General features: G+C 42.3%; 1 protein-coding gene across 4 annotated transcripts; it reads left to right on the forward strand.

Moving 5' to 3' along the window:
• Nucleotides 1–1,999: 1,999 nt before the first annotated feature.
• On the forward strand, nt 2,000–17,075 carry ercc6 (excision repair cross-complementation group 6). Of its 4 annotated transcripts, none has more exons than XM_034552105.1 (22): nt 2,000–2,150; nt 2,643–2,848; nt 2,993–3,221; nt 3,568–3,688; nt 3,805–3,919; nt 4,831–5,551; nt 7,061–7,192; nt 7,508–7,666; nt 8,559–8,694; nt 8,957–9,127; nt 9,392–9,568; nt 11,065–11,181; nt 11,610–11,705; nt 12,404–12,622; nt 13,123–13,233; nt 13,685–13,804; nt 14,031–14,125; nt 14,634–14,779; nt 14,925–15,488; nt 15,590–15,758; nt 15,847–15,925; nt 16,019–17,075. In XM_034552105.1, the coding sequence occupies exons 2-22, from the start codon at nt 2,653–2,655 to the stop codon at nt 16,466–16,468; spliced, it is 4,323 nt and encodes a 1,440-aa protein (XP_034407996.1). In that variant the 5' UTR covers nt 2,000–2,150; nt 2,643–2,652; the 3' UTR covers nt 16,469–17,075. The 4 variants fall into 4 exon arrangements, with proteins under 4 accessions (XP_034407996.1, XP_034407995.1, XP_034407997.1 ...); XM_034552104.1 differs by having other exon boundaries at nt 2,092–2,420; XM_034552106.1 differs by having other exon boundaries at nt 2,092–2,360.
• The last annotated feature ends 2 nt before the right edge of the window (nt 17,076–17,077 follow it).

Raw genomic sequence — 17,077 nt, forward strand, 5'->3', positions numbered from 1 at the left:
ACCCTCCCAAAACAGTTTACCATAATCCAATGCAGTAACATGTCATGTTATGAGTAAGATCCTATATCTAATAAGTAATTGGTTAAATCAGAGGCAATACAACTAGCTAATATGATATAAATGGAAGAAAAATCTCACAAAATTCTTTGTAAAATCTAATTTTATCCTTGAGAGAGGTTCCAGGCATCTGAAGGCCACACAGACTAAAACACGTAGCAAGGAGATAATGGATGAAACACAACTTCACACTCCATCACCAGAGATGATATAGCATGTAGCACCTGTGGATGTGTGCTACAGCATCTGGTGTTACCTCACTTACCCGTTACACTCTCAAGATGTTGTGGATCTGTAACTCTTCAGAAAGTCTCTGAAAAGCAAGCCCACCATGCTTTGGACAAAACTAAACACATAATGGTCTCTCTTTAAATTGTGCTCCACTTGTTATTCTACTGTCAGGATGCTAACCAGCAGAGAGCACGGTGTTAACATCACTCCACCGCACCCTCTGGGATTTGCAATCTGCCCTCCTACAGCCAATAAATCTACTTACCCCTATCTACAAAGAAACAGAATTTGTCTCATACACACACACACAAATATAAGCACACACATTTAGTCAAGATGGACAGCTTAACCACCCACTAAATCCTGTTAAATTGGTGTGGTCTATTAAATAACATTCCTTAAATTATTATGTGCCGAAAACACAGCCATGTACATACATTTGTATCTCATCCTCCGTGATAAAAGTTGCTTGAATAAGCTAAAAATGTGAGGGTGAAGACAGACGGAAGGTTTACATTCCTCTCTGCAACTCAACCTTATAGTCACAACATCAAGTGAATCAGTTCATTTCCCACCACAGGTGATTCATCAACAGCTTGATAGCTTATTTTATATTTATATACTTATTCTGACTACTATCTGTGAGTCTTTACATCAACTAGCCAGAAGAAAACCAGCAAAGAAAACACTGTGTCCGTTGACTCCTTGATCAGAGTTCTGCTCAATGCAGGTTTTCTAATTAAACTACAAGTAAAGGCCTTCCTCTTCTTACTTTGACACACTTTCCTTTTGGTTCAGTACTTTCTAAATTAAAATCCCCTCCAGTGTCTCTGGAGAGGTTCCACTGAAAGTGACCCACATTTACTAGTTAAGCAAATAAAATGGACCAGTGTCTCCATATTCCTGCAGTTTCTGAGCCAATGGTGACAGCAATATCCATCCCTATATAGATATGTTTGTTTACACAAATAACACTGTGAGGAAAGATTGCTGGCCTTTGCTCGGGCACTGCAATGCGAGGCGGAGAAGATATTTTAATTAAGTCTTTTGTTTATTGTTGCAAGATATTGGAAACAAACTTAATCTGAGTTGAAGTACTTGGCACTGCTCATGGTTGTGACAACAGACATTACGCAACATCTGGCCTGATTGCAACACAACAATTCCCACACTCTTCTCAAATCTTACATCTAGATCTAACTGGTTCCGAAGCTGATTTTGCAAAACACTAACGCATCGTGTCAAAATGTGGTTCCACCTACATGGTTGGTATTGGACAGTTTGTGAGTTCCTGCATTCTATTCAATTCAATTCAGTTTATTTTGTATAGCCCAATATCACAAATTACAAATTTGCCTCAGAGGGCTTAACAATCTGACAATCTTTACATACGACATCCCTGTCCCAGGACCTCACATCGGATCAAGAAAAACTCCCCAAAAATAACCTTTCACAGGGAAAAAAAGCGAAGAAACCTTCAGGAGAGCAACAGAGGAGGATCCCTCTCCCCGGATGGACAGATGCAATAGATGTCATGTGTACAGAATAAACAGCATTTACAAAGTTACATAAACATATTACATGAATATGACAATGTATGAATGGAACTCCAATCCATGAAACAGAAGGAAGTATAGAAGGTTAGGCCTAACCCTAACCCAGGGTCATTCTGCACTGAAAGAAGTGGTCTCGTGGCGCCATCTAGAGGACTAGCGCGCAGTGCAGCGGCGCACCAGCAGATGGCGCTGTCCAGCAAGCTACTCAGTGAACAGGCGGCACTCCGGCCGGCACCGGAAACGGAGATCGGAAGCGACACAACATGCCATAAGACAAGGCAGTGATACTGTGTAACAGCAGGTTTTGTAAGTCGTCTCTGTCATTGTTCGGTTTAATGTCCCCAATTGGACACAAACTGTAGTAACGCGAACTACCTGTCGTATGAGTGTGTGTGTGTTGGTGGTTTAGTTCAACCCGACTGACTGCTGAGGATGTTCGGCTCTCTGTGAGCTTAGCGGGATAGCCGAGCCACGTAAACAATGGGCTGATGTGAGAGACGTGTTTCTAACTCAACGGTCTGTGCGTGTTACAACGAAGCACCTCACTTCTTGTTGTGTGTTCTTTGCCTACAGCAGGTACATGTTTCAGTAGATACATTAACGTCCATCACTTTAATTCACTTAGCTTTAAGTCAGGATCCAAGATAACCTCTTCGTTACATCCCACAATAACGTGAATCACGTTGAGTAAATATATTGTATCTTTTTATCAAAGTAAAGCCAAGACTTAGAAGAGACATAACGTTACGTTGTCAGTTTGACATCTGAATGAGCCCGTTGCCTGCCTCTTGTTTGCAGCTGCATCACCATGCCTGTCGACGGTTCAGAGGACCAGGTGCCCTCCTCTCTCTCCAGCCCTGCCAGTGCTGCCCTCACCCCGGGAGGGACAGACGAGGATGGGTCTACAGGGGGCTCGGCAGTGTGCGCTTTTTCTGAAAACAATCAGGGCTCTGAGGCTACGGCAGCCTACCCTGCCAACACTGGACCTGGGGAGGGCAACAGCGGTGAGATACGCAACTCTTGCACCACACCGCAGGGAAGAACATCATGAATTCTTTGATCTGTGAAACTGATTCATGATGAAAACACAAAGAGTCACTCCTGGCTCTCTCGTCATTCCATGTGTTGTCATCTGTGGTGCGGTGTAGGTGGTAAGCGGTCTGGAACCTTGCTGCAGATCGACCGACAGCGTATTCAAGCAGCATCTGCCAGTTCTGGAGCCAATGAACTCCAGGGCCTTGGTGTGGCTGTGTATGACCATGACGTCCTTGAGCAAGGTGTTCTCCAGCAAGTGGACGAGGCAATTCAGGAGGCCAATCAGGCTGCTGCTAAAGCTGAGGCCGAGAAGGAATACCACTCTGTGCTTGATGATGTCAGGTAAAGCACACCAACTGCAATAATATAAAAGTCGTTTTAATTATTATTAGTTTTTCAAGAGTTTTGTGCTTGATGAAACGTTAACAATATTTTGCAATACATGCTTTTTTTCTAGTGTCTTTATTGAAAGATCATAAGATTTAGTAGTGGTGGTCAAATCAGTTCCTCCAAGATGTATTTGCAGTAGAATTCTTGACCTCTGAGTAAACTAAAGACAAAAACACATTTTGTTTTACAAAGGCAGTCAATTTTACACATTTCAAATATGTCTTTTTGACTTCAAAATAACAACAAACCTTTAAGGGGCTGATACATCTTCCTTTTTTAAAAATGCTGTGTGTTTCAGGTCCGTCACAGCGTCTCTTAAACAAATCAACAAGATTATCGAGCAGCTGTCTCCCTATGCTGCCTCCAGTAAAGATATCAGTAGGAAGATTGAATCTGTCAAACGACAGAAAGAAAACAAGGTAAAATACTAAATAAGAAGAACTGTACATTTGAATTGTATTAATTTCATGACAATGTTACACTAACATAACATTGATTGTGATTGTTATAATGATGAAAATACCTTTTATATCAGGAGAAACAGCTAAAGAAAGTCAAAGCCAAACAAAAGCGACTTCAGGCCATTCTGGGAGGAGAGGATACCGAAAGGGTAGAAGCTGAGCTTTTGGCAGAAGATAATGAAGAGGAAGGTAAGGTTTCATTCTATGATTCTTTATCAATTGACTAAAAGCATGGTCCACTCATTGGGGGAAACGATGAGGAATAAGGCAAAAGAAAGTGCTGGGTCCCTGCTTTCTCTGGATAATGTGAAACCAGGGTCATGTTCAGCTCTGCCCAAATTGTAACAAAACAAAGCAGAACTGGAAACAATGCAACGCATTAAACCAGTTGCAGTTATGGTGGCCAAGAAGGCAATTTTGTGTCATTCCTCGTTTCAGGAATTGTCATCGAAGATTGTAAGCAAAGGCTTGAATACATTATGGGGGATTAAAAATTGTACAGTACAGCGATTGCTATTCTTATATGTAACATCTTCTGCCGATGTCATCAAAATATGTCAACGGTTTTGAAAGATGTGCACTGTAATTAGAAAAAATACCACACATTACTGCAAAACATTTCCACATTGAACACTCCACTGGTGTTTTCCTCGTGAAAGTTGGGTTACAGTGTTGAAATGTTTTTTCTCACGCACACTTTTTTACAGTGGCTTTAGAGTTCCACTTGCTCCTGTTTGATCGGTGTGATGGAAGTGAAAACCATATCTGTTGTGGAAATCCAACAGAACTGTTGGATACAAAACTAAATCCTTCCAAACGGCTGTCAATATATCTTTTTAATATTCACTGAAAAGGACACAGAAGGACTGCATTTACAATTTATACCTACACTGCTGCATGATGTATAATGCATAACCAATGTGCTGTGGTAGAGTTGAACGTGAACTGTATAGAAACCACTTCAACATCACAGAGGGTTATGGCTATTAGACACACATACATATTTGAATGTTGCGATTTAAGAATATCAGTGTTTCAGCCACTAATTTTAACTGAGTCTTGACAGTACCTTAACCCTGCCTAATGTGTGTGTTGTACAGAAGCCGGACCATCTACACTGGGCAGTATGCTCATGCCTGCTCAAGAGACCGAATGGGAGGAGCTTATCCGGAAAGGTCACATGACGCCTTTTGGAACTCGAATCCCACAGAAAGAGGAAAAAAAGAAGCCTCGAAAAGTGATGCTTGCTGAAAACTCGGCCTTTGACATGTACTTGTCGGACCAGGCCAAGATGGCTACTGAGAGGAGGAGAGTCCCTCTCCTCAAGAAGAAAAGGAGCTCAGGACTCAGCCCTGATAAAGCCGTGGGAAAAACAAATAGAATTGTTTCCTCTTCCAAGGACAAAAAAATTAAGAAGCGCATACAAAAGCTTCAGATAACAGCTCTGAAGGCCCATTCTAAGGCCCGGCCTAAGGCTGAGCCCCGGCTCCCTAAACCAAAGCGCAAGCATCACACTCAGGGTGAGGAGACAGACAGCGAGGGCTCAGAGTACTTGTCCAGTGATGAAGGCATTAATCCTGACCAAGAGGAAAGAGATGCCATGGAGGAGGGCTTTGGGGAGGATGATGAAGAAGAGTATGAGTTGAAAACATACAATAAGAAAAGGGAAGGGAAAGGGAGGAAGAAATTAAAGAAAAAAGAGGAGAGTGAGGAAGAATACTGCCCTGAGAGTTCAGATGAAGAGGAGGATGCGAAGGGTAAAGACAAAAAAAACAAAAACAAAGATGATGGAGATGTGGAGTACTACAGGCAGCGAATAAGGTATATTAATGTACTTGGTGCTATACACTTTTATACATTATTGATTATGTTGACCCCTAGGTTTATAATTTGTTTACAGTTTGTCAACAATAGATTTCTTTCTTGGATTTATGGTTGGATGCAAAGGTGCAAAAAGTTTTCATCAGCAAGTCCTCCTCAAAAGAGAATGCATTCATCCGGGCCTGTAAATCACAGGCTCAACACACACCAGATTGAGCCTTTAACTTTGCTTCACATTTGCAGCCGTGCAAATGTGCTATTGTTATTCCCTTTAGTTAAGGCGAAAAGCAGTCGTTTTCTGCTGGCTCCATAGTGCAGAAGGAGAGTTAATCCCAGATGAGATTGGCAGCTGTGTCTTGACTAAGCAAATTCACTCCCTGCTCTTCTTCTTCTTCCCTCTCTCTCTCTCTCTCTGCTCTCACACTGGCCTAATTATCCTCCTGCACATGGTTTTATACACTCACTCTCTCTAATGCTCAAATTAATGGAAGAGCAGCCCTAATGAGATTTCATATTTATAGCTGCCAAATAAATTGTGTTGGCATGTGTCCTTTTTCTACACTACAGTGATTGAATGTCAATTCAACAGCATAGACACGGCATGGATGGTGAGGCTAGCTTATATGAGGAATGATATTATTAGAGTGGGCGGTATTTGTAGTTGGGTGGGGGGTGGAGTGGGGGCAGAAAAGTGTAATTAACTGAACCAATGCTTAGTCTTGACTTAATTAGAGAGTGTGGTCTCCCAGGCCCAGCTAAAGGACCAGTTTTGTGGCAGGGTGACAGGACCAGGCCCAAATGAAGATGGATTCTTATCCTCTCCACCTCACACCTTTCTGGGGAACTCGCACTACTAATTGTCTGTATCAATCTTCATTTGCTGCGTGACGACTGTGCCACGAACTGCCCTCTCTACTGCACCATTAAAACTGTTCTCCTTTACATTTCCCTTTTTGCTGTAGATGTTCCACCCCTCAAGGGAAATACCAACAACTCAAAACATTTGCTATCCACCCACCTGTGTAGGCGAGAGTTAAAATCAATCAGTTAGTGCAAGAGGTGTACATCCCATACCCCTCCTTTCTCTATACCTGCTTACCCTGTCCAGGGTTGCATGTAGCTGGACCTATCCCAGTGTGCATAGAGTGGCCGAGCATAACCTAGACAGGTTACCAGTCTACTACTGGGCTAATGCCTACAGACAGAGAAATCTAACATGAAACTGAATTCATTTTAAATGTTTTTCCGAGTTTAGAATTTTGGATTACCACATTTATTTAATTAACTCGGCTTTGACTAAAATATTGTCAAGCGACACTGAAGAATTGACTACAAACAACGTCAGTTTAAAGATGAAGCAGGGATTTGTTTTTTGACTTCAAGCTCAGCGAGTGGCCTGTGTTCACTAATGTTGACTGAAGCGCCCTCTTCCCTCTCTTCAAAGTAAAATAGAGAAATGCATTTTACCACTTGATGTACTTAATTATGATGTACTCATTCCCCGACTAGGAGATGGAAGCGACAGCGTCTTCGAGAAAGGGAGGCAAAGAGAGAAAGGGGTGAAGAGCTTTCAGATGACAGTGATGAAGAATTTGACGAAGGCTTCAAAGTCCCTGGTTTCCTCTGGAGAAAACTTTACAAGTAAGTTCAATGTGAAACATTGTGAGTTATCTCAAATATGTACAGATGTTGTAAGGAAGTGATGGCAGTAAAATAGTAAATGTATAAAAGAAATCTGTGGACTTCCTTGGGTGTCTTGGTCCATTACACACCCAAAGCTTTTAAACACCGTTGTCCTTGAATTGTAATGATTAATCTAAGATCATTTGATCAAGACACCATTAACTTGATTCACATACTGCTACTTTAGGTCACTAGTATTCATTGGAAAGTCATTTTGTCAGTCTGTTGTTTTCCACAGTTGCTGTCATGCTTATGTGTTTATCACCTTGTCAGGTACCAGCAGACAGGTGTGCGGTGGATGTGGGAACTCCACTGTCAGCAGGCAGGTGGCATCCTGGGAGATGAGATGGGATTGGGTAAAACCATCCAGGTCATCTGCTTTCTGGCTGGACTGAGCTACAGCAAACTGAGGACCAGAGGATCTAACTACAGGTACACACACACACACACACACACCAAACTGTGGCCAGAGACTGTGTGTCTGTATGGTATGAATATTTGATTAGGGGGATTTCTGCTTGAGTGTTCATCTGAATTATTAAACATGTTTCAATTATCAGACTCTTCACTTTCTTACTGCAGACATCAGAGAAAACACTGACACTGTGTGTGCGTCTGCATGCATGCGTGCGTGCGTGCGCGTGTGTGTGTGTGTGTGTGCATGCGTGGGGTAGAACAGGTGTGTCACAACAAATCAACCATGATAACATGGACACAGTTGTGGTGATAATTTGGTTTTACTGCACAAACGGCACACATGCATTTTGGGAGGTGGAGCTTCCCTGATGGTCAATACTTTGTCTACTATAGACGCCCACAAATTGATTGCTCGCAAACTCAATTATGGCCAAGTATCAATAGCTTCCACCGGGCAGAGGTTCATACCAGCCCATTAGTGTCTTTATGCGTGTGTGTATGCGTGTGTCTGTGTTTGACAACGCTCTTGTACATCTTCACAGAGGAGCTGAGCATGTGTCCATGCACCTTCTAAGATTCATTCACTGAGAGTGTATGGAACAGTGGAGGTGGACTTTATAAAAGAATGATTCTGCTGCATTATTGTACCTGGATATTCCAGGAGGTCCAGCTTCCTCTAATTCCCTTCTGCCTGAATACATCACACATTTTACTTGCAAGCAAAGCTTGTTTCCACTTATTGGGAAAAGCCTTTATTTTCTATAATTCGGGATATAAGTGATGACTGTAATTTGCTAATGAAATTTGCTGAGGTTATCCAAAGTTAAATGAACCTGGAGTTCCCTTGTTACCCATTTTAATCGCAGGTTTGCAAGTAAACATCTCTGTGGTGTGTGTTTGGTTGTAGATATGTTGGCCTGGGTCCGACGGTCATCGTGTGCCCAGCTACAGTGATGCACCAGTGGGTAAAGGAGTTTCACACCTGGTGGCCTCCTTTTAGAGTGGCTGTACTACATGAAACTGGCTCGTTCGCCAGCAGCAAGGTAATTGTGTATCTGTGTGAGTTTGATTTTCAGATTCATAATTAAGTATTCTGCAGGGTCTTTTTTTCCTCTGGGGGGCACTAGAGGTCTGTTCTGCAGCATTATCTCCGAACCTTCTCCCCTCTTCACCTCTCCTCAAACCACATTAAAGTAGATGCCCTACTTCGATGCTTAAGCTACTAGAGATGGTTGCAAATTGCACTGACAACATTTTTTTTGTTTTACTTTACTTTAAAGAATATATATGTTGTATTTGTTGCAGGAAAAGCTTATTCCAGAGATAGCGTCATGTCATGGTATCCTGATAACCTCATATTCAGCTGTGAGAAATATGCAAGAAACCCTGCAGCGCTTCGATTGGCACTACATTATCCTGGATGAGGGCCATAAGATCAGGAATCCAAATGCTGGAGTCACCACTGCCTCCAAACAGGTATTGTCTCAAAACACAACATTGGAAGCATGCTTACAATAAGAACAACATTGTACTTGTGAATACATTTAAACTTTGCTAAGTTGGAAAAGTAATACACACTTTGCATTTGTGTCGGTCATCTAGATTATTTCTCTCCGCGTTCCTCTCGTTAGGAGAAGCTATTTACTTCCATTCCTTCTTGTACGTCAACATCCAACCTGCTCGGACATCTCAGCGGTCTTTTTGGATACATAACATCAATTCTTTCTTTCTTCTCTCTAGTTTCGCACTCCCCACAGGTTCATTCTGTCAGGCTCTCCCATGCAGAACAATTTGAAGGAGCTATGGTCTCTGTTTGACTTTGTCTTCCCCGGCAAACTGGGGACACTGCCTGTCTTCATGGAGCAGTTCTCTGTGCCGATCACCATGGGAGGATACAGCAATGCCTCACCTGTGCAGGTATTGGAACACACAAATGCTAAATTAGGATGTGTTTAAATTCTGCTCCTTAATGTTTTTGCCCCATTTTTTAACTACTAAGGCTAGTAGTACAATACATCCATCGAGAAATGTCAGTCCATTTGAGACATGGTTCATATTTTCAGAGAATAAAAGCAAAGCAGAAACCAGGTGTAAAAAAGATAATTTGTACAATTTGATTTAAATCGTCCGTTTTCATTTCAAAATAAAGGTTAAAAAAGTTGGAATAGGATAACACAAAAATCTGTAATGCTTATTTATATTGTGGACCAAACTAGAACTTGGTGAAACACGGAAGCAAAAGAGATATGATCGTGTGAAATTTTACAGCGGTGTGAATGAAGCTTTGAACTATTCGAAACAGCCCTACCAAGAAATAAATGTATAACCTCAGCATAAGAAGGAGGGAGCGATGAAGGGCTAAAGAGTCACTTGACAACACTGAAGGCACAATTTTGGAGAGAGCTGGATGGAAGCAGGTCAGAAGGAGAGATGGTGGAGCAACAGAGCCATTAAGTGCACTGCAGGGTAATGTAGGTCCATGCAAAGGAACTTCAGTACATCCCTAGTGTGTGAGTGAGAGAGGGATAGAGGGAGAGGCTAAAGTGGAGTCAGTGAATTGTAGCCCTTTGTCATTAGTGCTCAATCGTTAATAACCCACTGACTGTATGGATTTAATTATTTAAGCTGGCTATTGATGCTTCTTCCGCTGTCGATAATAAAAACCTTTACTAATTATTAATGTTATTAAATGGTCAGAGAGGGCTAAGCTCTGCTGCCTTATCCTCTTCTCGAAATTCCCCCGAACAGCAAAGCGGGTCCTCGGGTCCCGTTCATTTGTCTGTACAAATGGATGCATGTGAAAACGCATGTGGACGGGGGGGACTGGATGAGCATGTGGATCCATTACTGAAACATGCGTTTGCATCCCCATGTGAATCCACTCGGCAGCTTGTACAACAGAGGTCACTGGATCATCTGCTGCCCTCCTTCAACTTTTATACTCTGACCACCACTGAGCCCAAAATCTCACCATGTTATTGTCCCCTCCAGCTTTGCAGAGGGTGTCTTTGATTCCTCTGTGGACCCCCAGTGAGTTAATGTTTAAAAGGCTAACTGGCCCTAAGTACTGACTCTGGGTGAGGTGTAGCAGGACATTTGCGTTGGGGCTCCTAGTGGTGAGGGTGGGACCAAAGCTCCCCCTCTGTTTACAATGGAGCTGGCCAATAGTGCTGATGAAAGAAGAGGGCTTTGTCCCCCGAGACCAACAGCACTCCGATCAATGTTTAATGGTTTGTGCTGCTGAGAGGGACAGCTACATGCGGGAGGTGATGAGAGGGCAGAGGAGGGACTAAACGACAATCATGCCTCAGGAAACATCAACACTGACAGGTGTGACTGTTGATGTGGTTGTTTGACACCCTGAACTGAATCTTGCTTTTGTCTTAAAGCAGATTGTTTGTGTTGTCTCTCAGGTCCAAACGGCATTTAAGTGTGCATGCGTGCTGAGGGACACCATCAATCCGTACCTGCTCAGAAGAATGAAGGCAGATGTCAAGGACAACCTCTCCTTACCTGACAAAAATGAACAGGTATTCCTCATACTCTAGGACATTTGACCCTGTTCTGTGTAAGTATTGAACAGCTTCTCACGCCCAGTTCTTTTAACTGGGGAGGTGTTTATCTGATTGGATGTGACTGTGTGTGCCACGTCTAAGGAGTATTTGATGAATGCGCATGGCCCTTGTCAGGTGAAGCCAGCTAATAAAGTCCTGGTAAAGTAAAAGGAGCAGGTATTCATTAAGGTGGCTGGTCCCTGGTCTCTCCACGCAGCTGATGCTGGTTGACTCCTCAGTCCACTTCAGCTCATTAAGTCAGTCCCTCGGGACAGGAGTGGCTCCAAAAACACATTGCTTCCATCTAATTTCTCTCCTCTCACACTGCACTTCATCAAAGCGCTTCAAAGTGGATGTTCATTGCTTATTACACACGTTTACACTGCATGTGTGTCTGTGTGTAGGTTTTGTTTTGCAGATTAACAGAGGACCAGCGGGAGGTTTATCAGACCTTCTTAGATTCCAAAGAGGTCTACCAGATGCTTAAAGGGGACATGCACGTAAGCCTCGCTTTCATAGTTAAAACGGGTTCACTGTCTTTGTTTTATGCGTCTTCAATTTGGGCTCTTGGTGTTGAATCTCTGTTATAAAGACAAGAAGAGCAAAACTCTCCGCCAAGTAAAAGACTTCCAGGAATAAGACTATAAGACTTGCCTTATTCATTATTTAACCTCCCAACTGATGAATATCAGTTCACCTCTCTTGCTCAAAGGCATTTGTGTGGATGTTTGTGCGCTTAAAAAAAAACACCTTGAAGAGGCTTTTTTTTTTGCCATGTATATTTTGTTAAACCCCTATTAGCTTGACTTTAGTATTTTGTTTAAGATGCTTTCCTTAAGGAAGCGGTGTAGTTGTTCTTCTCACATTAGCTAGACCCTGGAGAGAGAGACTCAACCATTTATCACCACTGACCAAATGGACGGAGTTGGTGAGCCTTGGGTGACCACAGCAGATTGTGTATAAACACACACACACGTATATGCTCTTATAGACATATTCAGTGGTCACTCTCAGTCCATTAACCACCATTACTAATGCAGTGGCCGTTGGGCCTTCATCAAGAAACACAGCCTTTATTGTTGGTAAATAAATGATGTGACTAATTCCTGTAGACTAAAGTAAATGTGTTTAATTGTTTAAAGGTGCAACGCTGTAGAATGACCAGGTTTGTCACCTGCCTTTTTTTGGTGCTTTTCAGATATTCTCAGGTTTGATAGCATTACGTAAAATCTGTAACCATCCAGACCTACTGTCCGGCGGCCCCCGGATTTTGAAGGGAATTCCAGATGACCAGCTAACTAAAGAGGAACACTTTGGCTTTTGGAAACGTTCAGGCAAGCTGATGGTCGTGGAGTCTTTGCTGCGACTCTGGTTGAAACAGGGCCACAGAGTCCTGCTCTTCACTCAGTCTAGACAGGTTAGGAACACGTTGCGCCGGCTCTCTGATTCACCTATCAATCACTCAGCTAAAAGATATAATAATATAATAATGATAATTTTATAGAATGGTTTGTATTAATGTACTTTTTGCACACATTTTTGCATAGGCAAGACAGGTAATTTCTAACCTGCATGAAATTAAATTATTTAGGTCTTAAATTGACGTCATTTGTAAATGTTGTCTCTGTATTTGCTGCTATGGCTACCTACAACATATGTGCCTCTAATATTGTGTGTGTGAGAGAGCAAGAGAGTGTATGTGAGCGAGGCCCCAGCTGTTGCAGTCAATACCAATGAGATTATACCTCAGAGGGAACCTGAGACCCTCCCTGTCGGTATCTCTGTCCATGTAATATTAATCTGCTCTAATCCTTTTAGAGATAATCCAAACTCCAACCCCTCTTTTGCTCTCCATGTTTCTCTCTCTCTCTGTCTTTCTTTTTCACTGTCTCTCTGCTGTCTTTATCTCCTTGCCAGATGTTGAACATCTTGGAGGTATTTGTGACGGAGAATAATTACTCATATGTAAAAATGGACGGCACTACCACGATAGCTTCCCGACAGCCCCTCATCGCTCGGTACAACGAGGTAAGGATTATTCCTCCCTAATGGGGTTTAAGTGTTTCCCATGAAAATCCTGTCCTGAGGGACAAAATGCATCAGTAGAACCTGCACACCCTGAGGTGGAAACCCTACTTGATGAAAATCTGTTGTTCGGACTGGATGTACCTTATTTTCTCTGTCTTCAAAAGACATTTTTTAAATTATACATAATGATAGAAACCCTCTGATTTGGTGTAAATGCATGTCAAAATGTATCAATATGTAGGAGTTTGTGTTAATACAAAGTCTGACTTTTTCTTCGCTGTAGGGGTAGAATCAAGTTACCAAGCTATTTTATTTTATTTAAATAGGGTTTAGTTTGTTTGTCTTCCAATACAGTTCATGAATGTACTAATACATTTATTTATATGATTATCAAAAGGAGCATAAAACTGTGGACATGATGTTTATTAATCGCCGCCATTTTTTCTTACAGGACAAATCCATTTTTATCTTCTTGTTGACCACTAGAGTCGGAGGTCTGGGAGTCAATCTGACTGGAGCCAATAGAGTCATAATCTATGATCCAGACTGGAACCCTAGTACTGACACACAGGTAAGACAGATGTGTACACACACACACACACACACGTAATAGTTCAAGTAACATATTTACTAGATTCACTATTTCTCATGAATCATGATTATTTGTTCTTATACTTGTAACTTAAAAGCTTTTTCCGCTTCTCACAATGTTCTCTTTATTTCTTTTAAGCCTCAGTAAGCATGACTCTGTGTTTCAGATAATGTACCATAGTTTGAATGTATTGTGTTGGTCATAGGCACGAGAGCGAGCATGGAGGATTGGTCAGAAGCAGCAAGTGACGGTCTACAGATTGCTGACTGCAGGGACCATTGAGGAGAAGATTTACCACAGGTCAGAGTGCAGTTTTTATTCTTATGTTTGGCTACAAGCACTTCATACGCATGGTATTCAAAGAACGAAATCAATTAAGAAGAGGGCTTAAAAATATCCTTTTATGCTTACTTCTCATGCGGTCTTGCATTTTAGTTATCTTTTCATTGACTTCAGGCATTCGTGAATATTGGTAACGACATGACTAATTGCTCACATCACTGCTGTATTACTACTTGCAGTATCCCAGGTCTCAGTAATTGAAAAGCTTTCCTGCATTATTAAACGGCCAATCTAGGACTTCTAAACTGTTGCTCTGTTTGGTTAGGGTCTGTAAAGTGCCTTCAAAAAGCAAGTTAAAACACCTGCAGGGATTCTATTTTGAAACCTACAGTAGTGCAGTTAACACAATTTTCTCATCCATCAGCCAAACTGCTCTACAGTGACAGACGATCAGGGTTGCCTGCTGAGGTAAAATAACTAATTACATAGGAGTGTCTAATTCTATATTTGATCTGTTCTGATTCAGACAAATTTTCAAACAGTTTCTGACCAACCGTGTTCTGAAGGACCCCAAACAAAGACGGTTCTTCAAGTCCAACGACATCTATGAGCTTTTCACACTGACTGACCCTGATAGAGCTCAGGGAACTGAGACCAGTGCCCTATTTGCAGGTCTGCAGATTTGTCTTGTTCTTTCCAGAGACACATTTTATTGTTCAATTATTGGGTAATCTGAAGCCCCCCTCAGGCAAATGTGTAAAAATGGACTTAGTTTGGAAGAATTCACCGAGCGGGTTTTGTTTTGATTGTCATACAGGTACAGGTTCTGATGTCAAGGCACCCAAGAAACCTCAGAGGCCAATGCCATCACGCATAGTAAAACATGGCAGTCACATACATAAACACTCCTTAGCAAACCAGAACGAAACCACAAACATTCATGCATTAAGAGATGGAAACGCTTCTCCGAGCAGAAAGAACTCTTTGGGTAAACCGGCAGACGGTCAATGCACTAAGCAAAATGGCCTCGATATAGAGCCAAATATTTCAGCAAATTCACAGCATACAGTACACAATAACAGAGACTGGAAGAGAGCCAAGTCAGCCGTTAAAAACTCATCCAGCGCTCACCAACCCAGAGACAAAGACGCAACCCTGAGGAGCCCGCAGAAACACAGGGAAAAGAGGAAGCACTGCGACTCACTTGACTCAGACAAACGCAAACACAAGAAGCGTAAACACTCCAAGGATTCTCGGTGTGAAGGCCACCGCATCTCTCACTTGGTGAAGAAAGGATCCTTTCAGAAAGCAGAGAGTGACGACAATGAGACAGAGAAGAAATCAGATGATTATGTCTTGGCAAAGCTCTTCAAGAAATCTGGTAGGCTTTTTGTGCACAAACCCCATCAGTCGTCTCAGACATGGTTTATTTGTAAGTCTTGCGAAAAATACGCTTCTTTGTTGACTCCTATTTTTCTTCAGGTATCCACAGTGTGATGCAGCATGACACCATCATGGAGTCCTCCAACCCTGACTATGTTCTTGTGGAAGCAGAAGCCAACAGGGTGGCCAGAGATGCCCTGAAAGCACTGAAGGTTTCTCGGCAGCAGTGCAGGCGCTCCTTTAATAGACCCGCCCCTCCACCTGCACGGTACGCAGCCTCTCACCGACACACTCGCGTTGTTCAGACATCTCGTGTAAATCACACATCTCAATGTTTCACTTGTTTGCTCCCTCAGGAAGCGGTTTGGACAAAAGAATAATTCTCTCCTGGTTGCACCTTCCGCTCAGTCTGTCCCCACTCTGAGCAAATGCAAGGTGTGTTATTAAGAAAAGATGCCCAGAATATTGATGTGTTATTTTGCGTTTGTGATGCCATGTTGTGTGAATTCATCAATTTCTCTCTTTTAGGATGCTGCTATTGTAAAGAAGTCTGTGTCAATGAAGCTGGGTTCAGGAGCTCATTTCAGTGGGGAGGGTGCAGAAAGTGACTTAAATGTCGCCCCACTGTCCTCTTCCTCCCTGTTGGCCAAGATTAAAGCCCGTAATCACCTCAGCATACCCTCCAGCCAAAGAGAAGAAGCAGAAGAGGAGGAGGATGACTCTGGAGCCCCAGGAAGGAGCTCCCCCCCAGCTCCGCCCACTGAGCATGACGAGCTGTTGGTGGATGTACGCAACTTCATGGCCTTCCAGGCAAATGTGGACGGACAGGCCACCACACAGGAAGTGCTGGGGTATTTCAAGCCAAGACTGACTGAGAAACAGGCGCCTGTCTTCAGGGAGCTGCTCAGGAGCATCTGTGACTTCCAGAGGACTTCTGGTCAGGAGGGCATGTGGAGACTGAAGGAGCACTTCCGCTGAGGGAAGCGCAGATGAAAGTGGAGGAAAGCCTGATCTGTGATGCATTTCTGAGTACTTGTCAGCTTTGAATCTGTAGAGTTCAAGCTTAAAACATATTTTCATGTATTTGTTTTTCATTTATTTGTTTTGTATTGTGTAAAATTGAGACATCTGTTTAACAAAACTACATTGACCAATATATTTAAATGGGTTTGGTATGTCAGGACCATATTAACACAGTTTACAGTGAAGTAAAGTTCACTTGTTTTATTTTTGCTTGAAAGTTAAAAACTGTAACCTTGTGAATGATTTACTGTGTTCTGTTGTTTGTTTCTGAATGTGTTGTTGATTTCACAGCCACTTGTGTCACATTTTGTAATATGCTTCTCTAAAATAGGGGAATAGTGTGGCACTTTGTAAATACGATTAGAGCTCCACGGATTTTAGTGTATTTTGTAATTACCAATTTTTCTTACTGATTTCAGTAAAATTAAAAAGAGCTACCTCGTATTTGTTTTGGGAAATATTGTCAAAATACAGAGTAAGTTGGCTGCCATATTTTATAAAGGTAAACAGCTAATGATGCACTGTCTTGCATTTATTGTCTATAATAAACGCTGTAATGGCTTT

Source organism: Cyclopterus lumpus, chromosome 15, assembly GCF_009769545.1.
Source record: "Cyclopterus lumpus isolate fCycLum1 chromosome 15, fCycLum1.pri, whole genome shotgun sequence".
Taxonomy (NCBI): domain Eukaryota; kingdom Metazoa; phylum Chordata; class Actinopteri; order Perciformes; family Cyclopteridae; genus Cyclopterus; species Cyclopterus lumpus.